Raw genomic sequence first — 22,133 nt, 5'->3', positions numbered from 1 at the left:
GAGCCGGGAGAGCCGCCGGGGAGAGCCGCGGCGGAGCCCCTTCGCCGACAGGCGGGGGCGATCCCGGGAGCGAGCGCGCTCCCCGCCCCCGGGAAGCCCCGGGTTTCCGCGGCGCGGGCGGGGCGGGCGGGGGGCGAGGGCAGCCCTCACCTGCGGGGGGCGGGAGGCGGGATCCCCGCGGGCGGGGGCCCCGCGCCCCCCGCTGACGGCGCGGCCGCTCCGCCCCCGCCAGGTGACGTGATGCCCGTTGTTTTGGTGCGCCCGACCAATCGGACGCGGCGGCTGGATTCTACGGGAGCCGGGATGGGCCCGTCGTGGCGGCAGCAGGACGCTCCCCTGCCGACCGTCACGCATTGCGCAGGGTGCACCACCGCCCGGTCCTCCTGCGGCTTTAACGGCCCCGGCATGGACCCGCCGCGCCACTTCCCGGCGGGCTTCGGCCCCGAGCAGCAGCAGCAGCAGCAGCCACAGCAGCAGCGCCCGCCGGCGCCGCCGCACTGCCAGCAGCACGGCCAGGACAAGCAGAGCCTCCTTCAGCAGCAGCAGCAGCAGCAGCAGAGCCCGTGCCTCCAGTGCAACAACTGCGCCTACTACGGGGCTGCTGCGGCAGCCGCCGGGGATAACCTGCCGCTGCTGCTCCGCGCCTCCTCGCCGCTTTCGGGCGCCTTTCGGACGCACTCCTCGCCGCTGTCTTCCGCCGCCTCCTCCCGGCACGGCAGCCAGCTGAACGTCAGCGAGTTCACCCCGTCCAGCCATGCTGGCGCGTCCAGACAGCCTCACCAATATTCCCAGTACCACCAGTGCCATAGCCTGCAGCAGCAGCAGGCAGCCAGCCCCAGCAGCAGTGTCAGCAGCAGCAGCACTCACCATCATCATCACCATCACCACCACCACCACCATCACCAGCAGCAGCAGCGCCGGGAGAGCAACCCCTTCACCGAAATAGCCATGAGCAGCTGCAGGTACAACGGCGGCGTCATGCGGCCGCTCAGCAACCTGAGCTCGTCCCGCAGGAACCTGCACGACCTGGACTCCGAGTCGCAGCCGCTCCAGGCGCCGCTCGCCAGCCCCGCCGCCGCCGCCGGCTCTGCCCCCGCCGCCGGCAGCCCCGCCGCCCCGGAGATCGTGGTCTCCAAGCCCGAACACAACAACTCCAACAACCTGGCGCTGTACAGCTCCGCCGGCCCCGGCCCCGGCACGGGCAGCACCAACAACGGCGGGGGCAAGTCCAGCAAGAAGAAGAACCAGAACATCGGCTACAAGCTGGGACACCGCCGGGCTCTCTTCGAGAAGCGCAAGCGCCTCAGCGACTACGCGCTCATCTTCGGCATGTTCGGCATCGTCGTCATGGTCATCGAGACCGAACTCTCCTGGGGCGCCTACACCAAGGTACCAGCTCGGACGGCGGCCGGTCCCAGCGCCCGCGGCCCCCGCCCGTCCCCGTCCCGCGGTGTCCCCGCGGTGTCCCCGCTGTCCGGCGGCGCCGTGCCGCCCGCGCCTCCTCGGGCCGGGGTGGCGGTGGGGCGGAGCGGACCCCGCGCGTGGGTCTCTGAGGAACGGCGGTGTCTTTCTCTTGCAGGAGTCTCTGTATTCCCTCGCTCTGAAATGCCTTATTAGCCTCTCCACGATTATCCTTCTCGGGCTCATCATCGTGTACCACGCAAGAGAAATCCAGGTAACGTTTCCCTGTGTGGGTCCGGGAGCGTGGCTTAGGTGGGGGGGTGCGAGGCGGTGTGTCCAGCGGAGCTGTGGTGGTAAGTACTGAGCACGTCCTGCCGCTTCAGAAAGCAAACGTGGACTCTGCAAGCCCGCCGAAGTTGGTGAATGGACCTCAGCCCCGAAGACGGGCGCCAAACGATGGGCAGAGAGGAGCCAGGAAGCTCTGCCTGCTAGGGAATTCTGCCTGCTAGGGACTGCAGTTGTGCTATAGGACTGCTTAGCCCTGAGGTTATAACATGCTTTCTAGGTGATGTGCCTGTCGTCTCCTGTAGCAGATGTACAGCAACAGTCTTATTTCCCAATGACTAAATTCCATGCTGTGCATTTTCTCTTGACGGCAAGGTTAATGGTCTTCACTGTGCGCAGTATGTAATCTTCAGTAAACTGTCTGAAATAGCAGTATACTCCAGGAGAGTGTTTAAAAGGAGGGGGGAGATTGACGTTTGACTTGTTTTATTTCATGCTGCAGTGTCTAGGAATGTGACTGGAGAAAAGTGTGAGGAAGGATAGGGCTAAAGGTGAGAGGAACATAATGGTCAAAGCTATAGAATAAGTCTCACAGATACTGTCACAGTTTCTGTCCAGGTGACTTAGTCCTAATTTCAGTAATTTTTTTGACCGAGAAATGGAAATGTACCATTTCAGCTCAAACTGAACGTTAGAACAGACAGAATTCAAAGTTTTGAAGGGAAAAATGCCTTACTCATAGATATAGTTCTTTTGCTTTTTGAGATTAGAGACTCCTTGAGCTGGAGACTGAAATGTCAGGTTTCAAGGGCAACGAAGACTTTTCCACTAGTACCAGTCAGTTAAATAGAAAATTAAGAAATAGGAATTGTACAGTACAATTCGTCTTCTGTGCAAATGAATGCTGTAATTTCAACATGAAATGGTAAATAGTCTCCTAGTTGGGATATTGTTTGAAAAGTATTAAGTCACTGAAGACTTTTTGCCGAATCGAATCCTGTTGTACGGTCTTTGCACATGCAAAACTTCTTTTCTTGGCTCAGAACCCAGTTTTTCTGCATTAATGTCAAAGATATTGAAAGCTGTTTAATGATATTGTATTGAATAAACAAGTGTTCTGGAGAGAGGCCAGATTTGTAAATTACAAGAGCACTGATGAGCAGGTTTCTTTATCAGTATAAAAATAATTAAGTAGCACTCCTGCAGTGTGGGAGCCTTCTCTGGTGTATCTTCCCACAAATGTTGCTTAAGGCATGAACAGCAAAGCTGAAAAAAAGCCCTCTCTAAATGTTTAAAATACTCTATGCATTTTTCAGAAATATTAAATGTAAAATTTTATTGAAGATATTGAAGTAACTATAGATCTATGCAGGTGCCCCAGCTTATACTGGTAGTTACACCAAGATTCAATTGTTTGTTGGGTCTTTTCAGGTAAAGACTTAAAAATTTTAATTGTCTTGGGAATCAGATCCCTTAGGGATCAGAAAAAAAAATTTTAAAATTGTCATTTCATTTTGATTGTTTCTTTAACTGATTGTTTTAAAGAACTTCCTCATGTATGCAACTACATGGAAGGAGTTGTGCAGTCATATGTCTTAATTGCAGTTAATGTGGTTTTCAGTGCTGCCAGACAGAGCACGTATACCTGCCGGTAAAACAGCAATACCCCATGTTTTACAGTGAGAGACACCAGAAACTGCAGTACTCGTGACAGTGCCTGAAGGATCTGCAGCTTCAAGGGGTTCTGTCATTCACATCAAGTGTGAAAAAAAAATTTCTGTTTCAAGGAGTTTGTTAGAAGGAAAGGGTGTAGTGCCCTCCGTATGTGTTAGATATCCGCTCACTTTTGAATTTAAGCATAGTATGTTGTTCTGCACACACTTCACTTAATAAGATCATGAGAATGCAGGGCAAATGCTATGTCAATTCTATGGTAATAAAATTTATGTTGCACTAGACACCTGGGGAAAAAAAAGTATCTTTAAAATCTGTTTGCTAACTACATAATGTACTCCAGGCAAAAGAAGATGCTGTGTAACCCCGATAATGTAATTTTTTTAAGTAACCTTTAAAGAAGACTGTTTTCTGAAGGCAAATGTGTCCTTAATTCAAGCAGACATTCTGCTCTGTGCAGAAGAATGAATAAGGTCTTGTAGAACAGAGCCCACAGATGGTTGGTTGTGTCCTGGAGGACTTTTTGCACTAGCTGCTTGTCAGTCCTGTTCCCGTTGGAACATTCTTTTCTGATTATTATCTGAAACACACTTTGTTATAGTCTAAATAAGCAGGAATTCATTGAGATAGGTACATTTGTTCCGTAGAACAGAAGAAGGTGTCCGTATTCGGATTGCAGCTGTGGTGTCTTTCATACTCTGGTTGGAGCAAACCAACCTAAGCATAAGTAGAATTTTCTACAAAGCATGAGGAACAAAAATTTCGGGAAATAAGGAACTGATTGCAGGATGAATACTGGCTGAGAAACTCCTGGTGACCTAAGATGCTGGCAAGTGGAAACCAGCTTTTTCGTTCTTTGCAGTTTTTGACCTTGATTTATTGCTAGGAAGATCAAACAGCCATGGATGCAAGGATGTCCATGGGACAGTGCCTAGCAGCAAAGCAGGTGCCTTTAGTCTTCTCTTGAAATGACATTGCTTGGACGATTTGTTTTGAGCACAGCCGGTTAAACCAGTCTCTAGAGTTTGCCTGCCCCAGACTTGCTGCTCTTTTTAAGGGAGTTGGAAGGGAAGTTTATAAAGGTCGGCCAAGATTCTTCCCAAGCCGGGAAGTGATACGGGAACATCAGGCAGCAGTTTTCTTTCCGTCCTGGGCCGCGGTCGGGCGGCGGTGGGTGCGCGCTGGGAGCTGCGGGGCGGTGCCGCGGCCGCCGGTTCAGCACCGCGGACAGCTCCGCGCGGAGCGCCCGGCTCCTCCCGGGCGGCGCATCCCGGGCGGCGCATCCCGGGCGGCGCATCCCGGGCGGCGCATCCCGGGCGGCGCATCCCGCCGCGCCGTCCAGCCCCGCACCTGCGCGGCTCTGGCCGGGGCTTCCCAGGAACCGGCACGTAGCTCTGCATCTGCCACAACCAAGTCTCCAGTAGCTGCAGTGTTCAGACAAGGCTAAACTGTAGGGATGCTTTGTTAAATAGTGGAGGTCTTTAAATATTTTTCCAGAAGTATGTTTTCAGTGATGGCATTGTATTTGTTATTCTGTATACTCTAGGAGTAAAAATGTGAGCTCTTATGAATTTTAATAAATGTGAGTTACTGTTAAGAATACAATGAGAGTCAGTTGAAAAGAGTTGGGTTCAAATGTTAATTCATAGCTGCTTTATAATTTCCAGAAAAGGGGATAAAAATTGTGAGCATGTTTGCTTCACATCCTTTCCCCTTGTAGAAAAAAATCCTAATGAATAGCAGTAACAGACTTGGAGTTGAGGCTAGTGATAACCCCAAAATGTGTGTTCACTTTTTGTTCCATTTTTATCATGCTTATAATGCTATTAAAAATATTACACTTGGGACATATGAAATATGCACTGCTCTCTCTCCAGGCCTGTGTGGTTGTTGATTCAGTTCTTCAGAACAACTGCTTTGTTGTGATCTTAGTGAAAGATCAACGGGAAAAATGTAATTCATTGTTATCCCAGCCTAGAACAGGTACTTCTCTGACTGCTACTCCAGTTAAGAGTTTGAAGAGGTGAAAGAGGGAAGAGCTAAAAAGACAGCATTATCCAATTATCATAATAATTTTTGATGTATTAATTATCCACTTCATGCATAAACAGTTTGTTACTTAATACTATTTTACATAATTAAAGCAGAGACAGTATGTAACATAATTAAAATTGTGTTCTTTAGAACTTACTGTTCCATTCCACGTTTCTCTAGTGGAATTCAATCCATAAATAAAATGGAATTTAAGTAAGTTTTGAGTGGCAGTTTATATGGTAAAGCTAGAGTTTTTCTTCTTTTGTTTAAAAATGGACCTCTGCCTATCTCTAGTATGGTTAGAGATAGAAATGTTTTTTAACTATGCACGCCTGAACTACTACTGATACTCTCTTGTATTGCTAAGAACAAAAGGATTAAAATCAAAAGTCTGTGAGACTGCCAGTCAGAGGTATTTAATGTCTTTTGTTGGGCATTCCACCACAACCTGGTGTTTCTTGAGAGATTCTGATCAGTGGAAGAATATATGCACTGGAACACTTCTTTAATGCTGGACTGCTTAGTGTATGCTTTCTGTAAATAAACATTCTGCCTTTCCTGAATAATAGTAACCTGAGTATTGCTAGCCTGTGCTGTCTCAGACAGCATCTGAGCCTCTTTCTCCCTCATACAGATGCTGTCACTCATGCAGAAACATGAAAGTTGCTGGTATTTGTTAAAGCAAATAGAATTTTTTTCTGTGTATGTATGTGTATCAGCTGACGTTTCTAACCACTTTTAAAATGTATTGCTAGTTCATATTTTGATAGAACACTTGTGGAAAGGCTTGCAAACTCTAAAGTTAAGGTTAAGCTATTGCTTACATAGCAGAGCCTCATGGGCTGTAGGAAAAAAGTACCAGTGGTTCTGAACTGGTGGGAAAATAATGTGCTACTGATGGATTTGGAGTGAAACATTTTTAGCCTTCATTACCCTTCTATAAAACTACCACAGCTGAGATTCCAAATGTCTTGCTGAAGAATCAAGAATCTTCTTTTCCATGGGCCTGAAAACTTGAAAAAATGAAACAAGCAGTATCAGGTAACAGGAAAGAATGGTAGTAAATACATAATACCTCTTTATTGTGCAAATATATTCCATAATGCACGATGGTAACAAACACAGTTTATGGGAGTTACCTTACTGGCATCAGTGGAAAGTAAAAATTGTGCACTTTTGAAAGTTAAGCTCCCTCACAGTTTCATGTCATAAGAAGTAATGCTTATTCTACAGACCAACTTATTTTTTTTTTTAATTTATCTGTTTTTTTATTTATCTGTTATTTATTTGTTTCTATCCATTGTTTTGCCTTCACTGGAGTGGTACATGTGCATTTCATTGTCTTGCTGGCAGTCTTTTGACTTTGTGTGGAGTTCAACTTGTCTTTGCTTAGGTATTGAAGCATCAGGGATTGCTCGCACAGGCTGTAAGTCTTCATCTTAAGAAATGCATCAGTTAGACTAAGAGCACAGATAGCAAGTCTGGTGACAAACTGCTGCAAATCAAGAAATAAACTTGGAGTGTTACTCAGCCTGGTTTGAAGTCTCTTAAGAATTAGTGATTTTTTCTTTTTCCTAATTATTCTAATAGATTTTGAGTCAAGCAACAAAAAAACTCATTGTGTGGCTGTTGATCAAGGATACGGTAACTTCATGTGCAGGTTCTAAAATTCCCCTCTACCAATTAAGTTTAATACACATTTCACTTCTGAAATGAATAGCAGAAAATCACACAGGAGTCCAAGGGCACCATATTTCAAAAATTAACAGCATATCTGTCAAGTTAACACTGTAGAGTATTTTTGTGGAAACAGTTTCAGTTCTGTTCAGTACATTTTTGATAGTTTGTTCATGCAGATCCTGTTTATGTAGGAAATACTGCAGGTGCCCATTGTCTCTGAAATGCAGCACTGCAATGCATATGGGCGTGGAAGGCAAGCTCAAAAATCCTTTAATGGTGATCAGCCTTGGAAGGAGCAATAAAGTTAAACATGTATTATGCTTCTGTTTCCAACAGGCTTCATTAGATCGAAGAAAGAGGTGGTACCTGGTGGTCAGTACACTGAGTGATTGGTCCTGCCATACCTAGAGTTACCTATTTATATCTGATGTTCTTCTGACCTTTTTTTAACGAGGGTGTTAGAAGTTTTTCAAGACATAGCAATGCATTTTGAGGTGTGAGAAGGTATGTCATTGCCCCTGTTGGAGGAGAGAGAGTATATACAATATTTGTAACCAGAAGTCAGATTCTGGATGAGTATAAATTGTGTATCTTACCTGAAATGAACAGATACTGTCTTCTGCAGTGTTAGAGGCATTCTACATGCCCATCTTAATGTAAAACTATTGTAAATGTCAGACTGTGGGACCTTCAGATTAGGAAATTCTATCAGATACTTGACTGCAGGTCTTTTTTTTGCCAGAACTGACGAGAATACATTAATGCTTTTTTGGTTTTGATTCTGGTTTGTATGTGATCTACTAAATGTAGTGTCTTGGGGTTTGAATTTGATTTCAGATGTATTTGACATCTGTTTTGGGTGAAGATCAGAACAGGAATGGCTTCTGTTTAGGACTTTGGAGAATTAAAAGGTTCTCTTTCAATCAGCTGTTTTCACAATTGATGATGAAACTTGTCACCTTCCCTTAGAAGAGGACAAAATATTGCTCTGAGCCTATGAAGCTCCTTTTAAGATGTAAATTACCACTAACAGAAAAGGCTGTAATTGGTCTTATAACTAGCCTTCAGGTAAGCTGGAAATATAGATCACTGTAAAAAATATCTTTTATGAACTGAGAATAAACTATAAAGTTTATCCTGGAATTATAAAGTAATTTTGTGAAGAAATTTTCACAGCTTTGTTCTATGGAAAAGAAAAATGTTGCATATCACTATAACATGCACACACAAAAATAGAATTTAATTTTTCTTAAGTCTTTTTTTAAAAATTTAATAATTTAAATTACATTACATTGAAAACCATGAATGGAAAACTTCTGTTCAATAAATGCGATGTGAGAAATACACAGTGAAATATTTGAGGATCAAATCCTTAACTCATAATGAGTGCTCTAAATTGGAATGCTCTGAAGATCCCGTTAATTTAGATATTCTCAAATACAGATCTGTTTGTGTGATTATTCTTCACAGAGGAATATTATGATGTAATCTTGATTCAGTTGTGTCAATTGACCATGTCCCATTAGATTTATGAAAGCTACATTAAGAAATTTCTTCATGTATCTGTCAAAAGATCAAAAGAAACTGTCATGAGAACATGCTTTACAGCTTAGAAAGAATTCTTTTGTAAAGGCAGCAGTCAAATGTGCACATTTTATACTTTCAACTGGTATGTCTGACTCAGGCTTTTGCAAAGAAAAGTGTTCAATTAATATCGTGCATAAATATCTTCATAGTTGCAGAGTTTCACATATTTGTAACTTACTGATTGATTCACTTCCCTCTTGAACAGTTCCTGCAATTATGCCCTTTATCTGTGTGAAAACATTAATTGATAAGCATAGTTTTACATTGACATTTTATAAAAGGACATTAATATTATATATTCCATGAAGGAGTGAGAGGAATGGGTTCTGAAGAGTAATGCATGTATCTTCTGAGGTGCTTCCTTATCTCTTTCATTTTGTTGGAAACAGACTGATCTTTTGTAATTAAATTCCTTTTAAGGAGATTCTAAACCTTTTCATGATGGATGGAAACACCCTTAGGTGTTCCGTATAAAGTAAAGCAAAAGGGTAAGCCTCAAATAATTTTATATTTTAAAGTCCTGCTCTTAATCTTTTTAAGAGTAATGTGCTCTGGGTTTATTTTTTCATTTCCCTACAGAAAAGTGGCAGCTTCTAAACTTTTATACATGCTAATACTACAGAGTTATCTCGATGTGTAGGGGAGAGCTGGGTTCTCTGTTATATGAACGTCTGACAGAACTGTTTATGGAATTCTAAGTGAAGACAATCACAAAGTTACTGATGGCTGCAGGAGCCATGAGGGTCAGAAACAGAGTTAAAAGGCTGTATAGGTGTAACTCTAAGTATAACTCCTCTTCAAAACCCCTGATTGTAAAAGGGTATATTTGAAATAAAAAATAGCTGAGAAGTAAATATATGTGGGCTCTTATCTATAGATTTTATTTTCACCTATGGATAAAAAGCTTTGTGACCTTTCTTACCTGTATTCTGCAAAAAATAGTGTAGCTGTGTGTCTTCCATGAGCGGTTACACATCTGTTCTGTGGTTCAATGAGTAGATGTAAAATAGTCAGAAAAAGAAGGAATAAATCTTATAACAAGTATTTATATTGTAGAAGTATTTAATTGTAAAAGGCAATTACCTGGACAATTCTTCACTTTTTTTTTTTTTTTGTCACATAAAGGATGATTTTACAAAAGGGAACACTGACACTGACTTCAAGTGCTGTGGAAGTAATCTGGGGTTAGCTTCATCGCTAGACTTGAAACTCTGCCTTGCCTACCTTGTAGTCTTCTACTCACATCAGTCATTTGTCATATAAATAAGACACTGCAATTGCCATCCATTGAAAACTCTTGAACAGTCACGGATTTATGAATATGCTAAAGTTCTCTTAACCCACTTCCCCATGGTCATTTCTCTGCAGTGGCAACAAAATTCAGTTTTAACCATGCAGCTACTACAGCCAGATTGTAGTGAGTTCTTTTTTTGTAAATTCCTTTGTAGTATACTAACCATGATTTTTTTTCCTGGGCTCTACATAAGAAGTGGGCTGATACAGCAGAAATTCTCGTGGATCCAAATTCAGGTATAACTAAAAAGGTACCCTATGGAAGCTGCTACAGAACATGATGCTTATTTGAATGGCATCATGGTAAATGAGTTCACTCTATGACCAGCCCATTCTTTTGCCCTTATTCAGGATTAGGTTTCATGGTCAAAGCCAATAGTTTGCATTCTGTTTTATTTTTTTGCAGTAGAATAGCTTAGAATAAGCAAAACTTTATGTGGTGTGATAGATGAGTGCTAGACCTGATGTTTTACCACTTCAGTTTCCGTATAGTTTTAAGACACTTTAATGGCCTAATGCTTTTAAAAGATGTTGAGATAAGACTACCCATGGCTAGTCTGATTTTTCAGATGCAGTAGTTAGATAGGAAAATGTTTGGTTCTCTTTATGAGCAGCCAGATGAATAGACATTTGACTATCTCCCAGCAGCAGAATGGGATGCAGCAGAGTCAAATGAGAAATTTAGCAATGTGGCTGTCAGCTGGCAAGCCATTCTTCTCCCCTGCCATTAGGAAGGAAAAGAAGGCACGGGGAAGAAAAAGAGGGGACAGGAATTTTTTTTTAATACACAACTTGTGATCAGAGATGTCAGCTAATCCAAAATAGTCCTTGCATTTCACCTATGCCTTTTGTATGTGTGTTGTGGCTGGGAACATCCTATGTTAAATGCTGGACATCAGAATTTTTGCTGCTCTACTATGTCTCATTGAGCATATGATTTGTGAAAATAAAGCTTTCTGAAACATTTTGAACAGCAATTTTATGTTTAAATTGTGGATGATAAGAAGGTTGACAGCAAAAATGTTTCAAGTCTTTGGTTTCCAGAGATATTAAAAAAACCAAGTTGCTTTGAGAACAGAGCATCTTTTACTCAAGAGCTGCTGTAAACCAGACAGATTTGATGAAGCTGTAACATTCGAACAATTATTGGGCAGCAAAAAGAGCTTTGTGTTCTAAGACAGGCTAAGACAATTTTTTCTGTTAGGAGGCAGGTGCACTGATAATTAGTAGTGATCAAGTAAAGCAGTATTATACCTTTTAAGAAATACAATACCTGTAAAGAAACTATGTTTATTTAACCTGATGTTGAAGACTTCGCCTGCCATATGGTTTAGCCAGAAGCCTCCTTTAGGCCTTCAAGAGGGAAAGATATTAAGTACATACGTTCTTTATTGCTGCCCCCTCAAAATGTAGCTTCCCAGGATGAATTTCAGAGACATTTGAGTAAGACCAAATGCCTCTCAATACTTGGATTTAGTGTGTAACTATGTTTATTAGGATTTTTAAGTATACAAGTACTTTTAACTCCATTCTGCTTTTCCTTCTACGCGATATACTTTCCCTTATTCTAGTAGTCATGCTTTAGGACAATTCTTGGATTTTTTATTTCTATATTTGTAGTTGTTTTTCACATATACTGAATGAAATTCTGGGTTAAACTGTGTTTCCAAGATAGCAGAAACACTTACAAGGACTTCATGATTCCTGTGGTGCTGATGTGTACTCACCCACTGTCATTTAAATGAAAATGCAATCAGTTTAAAAAAACCTCAGCATTCAAACTTTCTCACATACCTGAAGTATTTATGTAATAAATAGACACTAGAGGAGGAACTGAGGAGACAGATTCTTGTGTATATGATGTGTTGGTACCCATCATTTCCGAAAAACAATTTCTCATTTTAGAATCACTGTTGTGCTCCTTTGGCAGAATGAATGAGTTGGATCATCTTATTTAGCCCCAAATTCAGTGTTTTTCCCTTTAACTTCTGTCCACCCTGCAAAAATATTGCCAGTTTCTTCAGAAAGTATGTCCATTTTTTAAAATTGGTTCCAGTTTTTCTAATAGTAATGAAGCTGATCATCCCTGAGAGAAAGAGGCTTCTCTTGTAATGGGAAATGCAGTCATTTGGGAGATGATGTTTTCTTTGTGCAGTAATCCATAGAATAAATTCTTTTTTAGTACTGAAGAAAAATCCTAAATTAAAAATTGTAAAATAATTATTAAAAATTAATAACATAAATATATTGAAATGTAGATTTCTTCACAATGACTTCGGCATCTGCAAGAAGAAGGTACTCAAAATGGAGAAAACCATAGTACAGGCTGCTTTGTTTCTTGATATATACATTCTAAAAGTTAGTTCTGCAAAATAGACAGTTATTTTGTAGGAAGATGTGCTGTGTTCTTCATATACGAAGTTTTGGAAATGCTGCTCCAGTGCAGAGCTAAAATCATCCCTTACCTTGGTATCAATGTACTACATAGTACAATGTCCATCTTTGTACTGCCAAATTCAGTGTAGTAGTTGAAGCAGACCTAAAAGACCAGAAGAAATTCTTGAACAGTTTTCTTGTTGTTGGTGTTGTTTAAAGGTTATTTTATTAGCATGGTTGTTTGTTCAGTGTGGTCATTTTTCTAAATTTGTGAAAGTAGACGTAAGCAATCCATTTACTTTGCAACTTTTCCTTTTAGATGTAATTAAGCTGGGACAGTTTTTTGTGCACTCTTTTAGCAGGGAGAGTGTGCCAGAACAGGCCAGCAACAGCACAGGGCAGTGCAGTTGGCAGGTGATGGAAGAAGAACTCAGAACAAAATGTGGTGTGGCTAGCTGAGGTTGTTGGTAGTTTCTTAAGGGTTGGCTACATCCAAATAACCTTGTTCAATCCTTAGAGATGCTCCAGAGCCCTCAGCACTTTGTGGCCTCCTCTGGAGCTTCTCCAGTAGTAGCTGCTTGTCTCCATTGACTGAGGAGCCTAGAACTGACACAGCTCTCCAGAAGTGCCCTCCCTAGCACCCAGCAGAGGGGCAGGACCACCTCCCTGTGGACCTGCTGGCCAACTTCCCAATGCATCCCAGGACACCACGGGCCCCCCAGACCACAAGGGCCCTGCTGGCTCACAGCCAGCGTGTCATCCACCAAGTTCCCAGATCCTTCTCCCCAGAGCTGCTCTCCAGTGGGTCAGCCCCAGCCTGTGCTGGTAGCTGGGGTTGTTCCTCCCCAGGTGCAGCACCCCACACTTGCCTTGTTAGGTTTCTCCCAACTCTCTTGCCTATCAAGGTCTCACTGAATGGCAGCACAGCCCTCAGGTGTACAGGCCACTCCTCCAGTTTTGTTCCTTTCTCTGTTATCCTTCTTCCACATCAGTGATGTTCAGAGCTTTGTTAAATTGTGCTGCTTTCTGCTACCTGCCTGGAGGACATTATTGATTCTCAAAGCCAGGCACAACAGTTTTTGGAAACTTCTGGTGCTGGGTAAAAGCTTTCTACATGTGGTAACTTAGGGAGCTTATATTGATTGTTTTAAGCAGCACAGGGGTGGGATCTGAAACATTGGTATAGTGAAATAGCTATTAAATTAAGAATATTGTTAAAAGGAAGGGATGGTTTTCATAGACGTTGGCAAGTAGAACCTCCTGTTTCAGTCAATTCCATTGAGTCGCATATTGGTTATTCTGCTGAATATCTCAAATGAATATAGTCACCTTGAGGGGTGGACTTTTATTTATGGAGCTCTGATTTGTTCAAAGATTCATAAAAATTCATGTAACTAAATATCTCTCTGTTGATTAGAGATCTGAGGAAGCTCAGCTGTGATTGTTCAAGCAAGACTCCAAACAGAATTATGCTGGAAAATTTTCTTGTGAAATATCTGTTCAATAATGAAAGTGGAAAAAAAATTGCTTTTGTATTAATTTTGTTTACAATCTATTATTAATAGTAGCTCATTATCCAATTACTTTGATTTTTTAATATATTGAGAAGCTTTTGATGACTTCTTAGCTCAATCCATAATTATGCTTTTCTCAGAGGGTTCTTCTCTGTATCATTGGGAAAGAATCCCAATATCTTTTCTATTTTTTTTCCTTTGTAGTCCTTGGGTTTCAGTTCTTAATACTGTTACCTTCATAGAAAATGATGGCATTATCAGGAGTGTCTTACCTTCTTTGGGTGCCTAGAACATATATATGTGTATGGAGAGACCTATATGAAAAGAAATTATGTACATCCCAGCAGTTGCTAGTGCTATAATGGTCTTTTGGCATTGTAGGCTGTTGGGGGGGAGGAGGGGGTGTTAAGTACTTCATAGTTTGGGATGAAGAGTACAGCTGAAAATCTGTACAGTACCATTTAGGAATATTGAGGAATGCTTCTGTATATCTTTAGAGAGAGAAAGCTAAAAAGAATGCTGTCAGCATATGGATTAAACCAGAAGGGAAATATGGGTAGGTGGAATTTAACTTTGTGTGCTCATGCAGGATTTAACCCTATGTTATTAATTGATTCTAAATTCCTTTCTTTCTAAAAAAATCTCCATTAAAAAAAAAAAAAATTATCTGAGGGATTGATGCTAAAGAAAGGATACAGACGAATCTGGTAAGAGCATTGTTTAACACACATGTCTTTTTTAAAATGGTTGTGGTGACCTGTCAGAATAACCAGGATGTAGTGTTCAGATGTATTTTAATGTGAAATTTTGGTACTGCACTTCTGAAAATATAATTTATAAAGACTATAAATGATCTGAGCCTCTTTTCCACATCCCTTCCTTATTCTGAGATGATAATGTTTAACTGCTGTGTTTGAGAGAAGAGTTTTGGCCCTGTTTATCCACCAGGGCACATTAACATGAAATTTGATTTGCATACATGCAAAATATAATCATTATAAAAAACTAATTTTGCACAGAGATGTCAAGTTTAAATGTGCTATGCAAATAATATTTTCTTCTGAAACTAAATACCAGACTTTTAAAGTCTTCTGTTTAAACTGAGAGGTTTGTAGTTGAGAGGAGAGTAAGTGTGTGTATTCATGTGTACATGTGTAAGTGGTAGAGCAGTCTGGCTTCCTCATTTGAATGAACTAAGCATATTTCATTTGATAAACAGCTAGACCTTGTGGATCAATTTCTAGTGACCTTCTGGAAAGTTTGGTTTTAATTCTGGATGTGGGAAACATTCAGGCAAATATAAGATACCAATCCATCATGTCATGTTGTGAAAACATGTATTATTTGCCTTCTGTGCTTTGTATGTGCAGAAGGAGTTTGATGCCTCATGACTTTACAAATGTATGAAACCCACTAACATGTCTGATCTGGGGGGCTGTACGTAGGATGAGGAGTACAGCAGCTTCCAGGAACTCTCTGTAGGCTCTCCAAGGTCAGCAGGCATGTGGGTAACTTACAGACTATTTGATTACATCCCTTCTGATGATAGAAGAAAGTAATTTCCATCTCCTAGTTAGAGGCAACTGTGCTAAAGGCTTAAGGTGGCAATCTCCCATCATGACTTGAAAATGGTTTTACTTAATGAGCTGTGGGACAGTAACTTGGCTTTTTGGAGCAGTGAGACAAGAAGAGTACCTTTTTCATCTACCATAATGTTTTTCTTTTTTGATTGTGTAAATTATATTTTGTGTGGTACACACTATAGAAAAATATTTGGTCAAAAATTCTGGTAAGTCATCAATCCCAGAGGCTATATTTTGCTACTCTTAAATCATAGTTCTATCAATTCTTTTGCAAGATTTAAGTGACTCCAATATTTAACCATTTTTAATTTCGGTTCTTAGATTAAACAATTGCAGCAATTTGCTTGTAAGTAAAGTTGATTTCCTTTCTCCAAGGAATGCTTCCAGCACTACAGCTGATGCCACTTTACCACTGTTCATCACTTCCCTTTCACTCCTGTATTAATGTATCCCCACAGTATTACAGCATGGTAGTGATAATAGTTCTCTAATTTGTTCTTTTGACTGTAAAGGCATTTTTAAAACATGAATAGCTTCCTTTCTCTTTGCAGTCACCAACATTTAGAAAAATAACTTCACTCCTTTTGTTTCTCTCCTTCAGGGAGTCTCTGATCCAATTTGTCATTGCATGCAATCTGTTTAGAATGCCTTTCTGTTTTTTTATCTGGTGTTGTATGAATGTAACTGTGTAACACACAAGAGCTATGTAAATATACACATACCTACCTGTATAAATATCTGTCAAACTTATGTTTTTTAAGTGGGGCATTATAAATATCAAGTTTATTTGAAGTTAAAGATTGATTCTATGTTCTAATTCACATACAACATGCTAGAAATACATTACATAATTCCAGGTGAAAATAACTTCTGAATTTTTCACACAAAGTGGAGATGTAGTAAAAGTATGTGAGACTTCTGTATTTGGAGAATCTTGCAGTACACTAATGAAGTACTTGCATTGGATTTTAACTCTGAATGATTACAAAAAAATTGAAAACATTGAATAGGCATGGCATATGTGACCTTGATTGAAGTTTGTCCTTCTCTGTGAAGTGCAGGACTCAAATTTGCAGTAAGGTTTAACCAGTCTTTTATTACATTCTCTTTTTATTCCTAGTGTCATTCTCCATTTGGATGAGGAGTAGTATCTTGGAATTAATGCATGGTTGCTACAGCCAGATTGACTGAAATCAGCCAAAAGTGTGCATACATGCACTTTGAATTGTGCTGTTCAGCTGTCCTTTCTCTTCTCCATTTATGTTCCTCACTTTCTGGAGTGGAAATGTACATACCTGTGTATCTTCCAAATTAAAACTGAAGGTTGCATTAGCTAGACTGCGTTATTGCAAGTATAAAAAATGTACATGAAATCGTGTACTAATTTCTGTGTCTTTTTTTAATGTCCAAACTTAATTGTTACTCATTATGTGTTGTCAAGGTCTGTTCACGTTCTGGAGTGTTGATATCCATCATGGTTTGAACCTAGGCAAAGAACTGTAAAGAAGTCATCCTCATAAATATGATTTTGAAATGTTAACATTGTTATGAAATAGAAATGTTTTTACTGGATCTGTGTCTTTGTGACTTCCGGCGTTTTCTGCCTTTCATGTTTTTACATCCTTAATTTCATTATATGACAGCTTAAGATATCATTACTTTAAAATATTAGTTTTCTAAGAAGAAATTGCCACAGCTAAGTCTACGGTAGGTTGATAAGGATTTTCTATGTCCATAAGCATAACCCATTCCACTGAAACCTGCAGAGAAATTTCCCTCTGTCTTGCATGTTAGGATTTCTTCTGCTGACAGGTGACTATGTTATCAAGTGTATATTCCATAATGACATCTCCGTGTTTTTAAAAAATTCTGTCATAAAATAACATTATCAGCTATGAAAATGGTAAGATCAGATTTTAATGCTCTGTTTAACTCAACATTCTTCTATTGCCATCCTTTAAATTGAATCAGTACTGAAGGTATAATTTTTCTTGAATTGCCTTTCTGCATATAGAATTATTTTTGAAATCTATGAAAAGCATATATAAAAAGGGAGGGGAAAAGACTATTGCTTTTTTTCAGCAGATTTTGAAACTTCATAGCACTGCCACTTTGACATGTATTTGATAAGTATCTCACAGTTGAAATATTTAAATTGGTTGTAATTTATTCTTTTCTTTGTAAACCCATACAGCATTTGAGAGATCTGAGATTATCTATATTCTTTTTTTCAGTCATGCTGGTTAATATTAATCTGTATTCTGGGTGTTCTAAATATCTAGATTTCTTCATGACTGATGTAACACTTCTATGATCTAACTGTCATCGTTTCCAGGCTAATCACAAGAATTAAATGCACTGGAACTTTACAGTACTTTGAAAGTTTGGCCCTTCATACCAAATAGTGCATTTTCTAAGTGCAAACCTGGACTCTTTTGGTAAGACATACATACAGACAGACATAAATTGGCCTTTGAGTATCAGTTCACATATCTAGTATCTGTACCTTATAGAGTGACCTCAGATTAAAGAAATTGTATGTGCTCATGGTGCATACATTGAATTCATGGAGTGTTTCATTAGCTTAACTCAACAGATGTATGACACTGTCTTCAATAATATTGCAGTGGAGATAAGAACTATATGTAAATGTGGTGGATTGACCTTGGCCAGCTGCCAGACTCCCACCCAGCCATGCTTTTGCTTTCCCTTTTTGACAGCACAAGGAGAGAAAATAAGATAAAAAAATTTGTGAGTTGAAATAAAGATGGGGAGATTTTATGCAAGTTACTGGCACTGGCAAACAGGCACAACTTGGGGAAAATTAATTTACTTTATCAACAATAAAAGTAGAATAGGATGGCAAGAAGTATGCTGCCCCACCTCCCTGTCCTCAGGCTCAACATCTTCACTCCCAGCTCCTGTGTCTTCTCCATGAGTGGTGCAGAGGACATGGAGAATGGCAGTCTGTCCACAATTGTTCCTCCCTGCCACTCCTTTCTCCTCACACTTTTTCTGTGCAGTGTGGGTCCTCTCCACTGTCTGCAGCCCTTCAGGATAGATCTGCTCCAGCATGGGACTTAATGTGGGGATTAGCTCATCTAAGGAGAATCTCCCGCAGTGTGAGCTCTCCGAAAGTGAGCGTTCCTTCAACAAATATCCAGCTTGCTCTGGAGTGATCCCTCTCCATGGGCTTCAGGGAATTGCTTCCTTTATCATGGTCCTTCCTCTCCATGGGCTCCTCTCTGTTCCATGCCTGAAGCACCTCCTCCCTATTCTTCTTCTCTGACCTTAGAATTTCCAGTGATCTTTCTCACATTTTTTCCCTTTCCTAACTATGCTTTTACAGAAGCACCACCTGCCTCACTGGTGAGCTCAGCTGTGTCCTGCAGTGGGTACATTGCAGAGCAACCCTGACTGCTTCTTGCTGACACCATCCCTGCAGCCATCCCCAGAGCCAAAACCTTCTCACCAACAAATACCCAGTGTAATAAGATGGAAAGAAAATAAGAGATAAAAACCAGATTCACAAAGACAGAAATTTGTTTTGATTTGTTGTGTTCCTTACTGTAGCTAACTTCTTTATTTATTTTAGTTCAATTGCAATGAAGTTAATTTGTGATTATCACTTCTCTAAACAGTTTCAATACAGAATTTTTATAAAAGACAAATTGAAGGTATTGTGGGAAGGATGTAGAGTGGTTTTTTGATCACTAAAAAACTCATACACGGAAATCAAGCTTGTATTTTTAAACTTTTGAAAGAAGGAAGGGGGCAAAGAGCAGTGCAGATGAATGTTGTGCATATAGTGCTTAGTATGCCAAAAATACCTTTCTTACCTTAGAGATGTACTTTGGCTTCTGACCCACTGTTTTTGGATAATCTAATTTTAAAAATTCTATAAAAGTATTTTTTTCCTTTTACCTGTTTACTGAACAGCCTTGTTTAGTTTCAAACTGTAGTTGTAGTGGTGGGGAGGTCTTCTAGCTGGAATTGTATCTTCTTTGTACATATGGGTTATGTTCCTCTAAAAAAAGTCTATTTGCAAGGTCTTGCATATCTCTACTCTCAACTAGTGACAGGTACTGCATGATTAGCTATTTATTTATTAATCATCAGGCGCATAAGTTGCTGAACAGTGTGAAATGTTTTAGTACCTTTGTTCCTGGGTGACAAATTGAAGGCCTTGATTGTACAACAGCCAACATGTGCATTTAATTTTCAGCTACTAGTGGACATCACTTGGCTGCCTGGGCTACTCTGATATTTGGTGGCTATTATTTTTCATATTTTCACCATGAGATATCTTCCTAAGTTTTTATGCACTTTCTCATGTAGTTTTTTATCTTACATTGATCAGTACTGGTGCCTTGAAGAATGCCTGGATACCTCTACAGAGGCTATATTATCACCTTGCTTGAAGCTTAATAGGAATCTTAAGAAATATTTTTAATTTGTAATTTAATTATCTACTCAGAAACAGTGAATTATCTAGCTTAGAAATGGTTATATACTTCTCAATTTTATGAATTTAAACAATTTATTTTGAATGGACAAGGCTTAACGTGTCCAGAATTTTTTTTTAATAAAATATTATAATTTTAAAAAATATGAGGAATTCTTAGTTAATAATGAATGAAAATTCAGTTTCATATGCAGCTTTAAAAATACTATATTAAAAATTATTTTTGTCTCAACCAGAATTATGTTTCCTTTCATAGTGATGCAATAATGTAATTTTCTGAGATGGCTTTTTTTTGTTTTTTACTGGTCTTTGACAGCATAGAAAACTACGCTAATTTAAAATGGAATTATAACAATTTTTTAAATGATGTACTAAAATTAACCTTGTATTTTATTATTTCAGTTGTTCATGGTGGACAATGGAGCAGATGACTGGAGAATAGCCATGACTTATGAGCGTATTTTCTTTATCTGCTTGGAAATACTGGTGTGTGCTATACATCCCATACCTGGGAATTACACATTCACATGGACAGCCCGGCTCGCCTTTTCTTACGCTCCATCCACAACAACAGCTGATGTGGATATTATTTTATCTATACCAATGTTCTTAAGACTATATCTTATTGCCAGAGTTATGCTTTTGCATAGCAAACTTTTCACTGATGCCTCATCTAGAAGCATTGGAGCATTAAATAAGATAAACTTCAATACCCGTTTTGTTATGAAGACTCTAATGACAATATGTCCAGGAACTGTACTGTTGGTTTTTAGTATCTCCTTATGGATAATTGCTGCATGGACTGTCCGAGCTTGTGAAAGGTAAGGTTGTTTTTCTTGTTCAGTTCTTTCTGTTTGTGTTTCTGTTTTGCATGCCTGTTTTGTCTCTCAAATTTTGAATTCAGGAGACCTGAACATTTCTTAGAATGGAACTCCCTGGTAATTTTGAGTGTGGGTTGGGCTGTATTCTGTGATTTGCCTCTTAATCTGAAGGACTTCCGCAGAGATGTCTGTGCCCCACTGTTTACTGTAGCACTACAATTTTATTTCAGTGTGTTGATATATTTAACACAGTGGACAGATACTACAAAATGCCTTTAAGAGTAGTTGTTAATATTCTGCATTTATACCAGTTTTCATTTATTTTTTTTTTGTAAGATAAATGTGGTGAGGATAATGTATTAAAAAGAGCCAGTGAAAATGCTTGGGGGGGAATGTGTAATTTGAATTTTATTTTGCTTAAAAAAAAAAAAAAAAAAGCAAAATGCATTAAAGAGTAGGCAAGATCAGTAAAGGGGAACAGGCAGAACAGTTACAGTAATAAAACTCTTTCTTTCTTTCAATGAAAATCAAAAGTGCATTTGAGAGTCAGACTTCCAGCTAGTTTTCCAACCTCCCTTTACCACAGACTTCAGTGTAGGTGCAGAATAAATGGCTATCAGTGCTGACAACTTGAAATTGAATTTCTGAAACATAGCTTTAACAAAAAAAAAGAAATGGGTTTCTGATTGGCTAGGATTGCTCAGGAATATGAAATAGGTTAAGAAGACAATTAGAGTGATTCTCTATAAAGATCTAATGCCTCAGACAGCTCTTAGATCCTGGAATTGATTTCTCCTTCCTTATGCTGGAAAATCATCAACATATTTAAGGCATTTCTGCTGTTCTTTGTTGACTATTTTGTTTTTCCTATTCTTTTCCATGTCTGTCCATTTTAGAATCAGTTTAGGGGAGTTACTTGTGACAGCTAGATGATTAAAGTCAAGAGTTAAACACTCTTACGCTTTTTTAAGTTACTCCTTTCATTCCTTTTCAACTTGTTATAGGAAAAAATATCTGATCTTATAAAATGACTGTAGAAATCATGTTTTTGTAGTTTTATTATTAAAATTGCTTTGTATCAATATTGTTTCCTCATATTACAGCTAGACTAATAGTTTAAGAATATTCTGTAATTACTATGTTAAGAACGACATATTACAGTTTCAGTGTATTCCCCACAGTGGCAGTGGAGGAGTATCCTGGATTTTGACTCAATCTATAGTAGCTCTATTTTCATAAGCACATTCTCATTTCAGATATAAATGACTTCTGCTAAGTCTCTCCTCTTTATCTCATATTCTTCACTTCTCTTCCCACCGGTTTTCTTTCCATACACTTGTTGCTCAGGAATTCTTAAGTGTCTACTCAGGCATTTCCCAAACTGTTGATTGTGAGGTGGCTCTGAACAAGTTCAGCATCC

The 22,133-nt window shown here is 39.7% G+C and overlaps 1 protein-coding gene across 1 annotated transcript in view; it reads left to right on the top strand.

The window, feature by feature from the left end:
* The first annotated feature begins 240 nt into the window (after positions 1-240).
* KCNN2 (potassium calcium-activated channel subfamily N member 2) overlaps positions 241-22,133 on the top strand; it is a 71,232-nt gene continuing 49,339 nt past the window's right edge. Inside the window, exons 1-3 of the mRNA XM_056514423.1 lie at positions 241-1,389; positions 1,580-1,675; positions 20,295-20,713. Coding sequence (XP_056370398.1) covers positions 241-1,389; positions 1,580-1,675; positions 20,295-20,713 — 1,664 coding nt within the window. The remainder of the gene's footprint in view (positions 1,390-1,579; positions 1,676-20,294; positions 20,714-22,133) is intronic.

The sequence above is a fragment of the Oenanthe melanoleuca genome, chromosome Z (assembly GCF_029582105.1).
Source record: "Oenanthe melanoleuca isolate GR-GAL-2019-014 chromosome Z, OMel1.0, whole genome shotgun sequence".
Lineage (NCBI taxonomy): Eukaryota > Metazoa > Chordata > Aves > Passeriformes > Muscicapidae > Oenanthe > Oenanthe melanoleuca.
The sequence above is the reverse complement of the archived record's forward strand: the minus strand, read 5'-3'. Positions and strand labels throughout refer to the sequence as shown.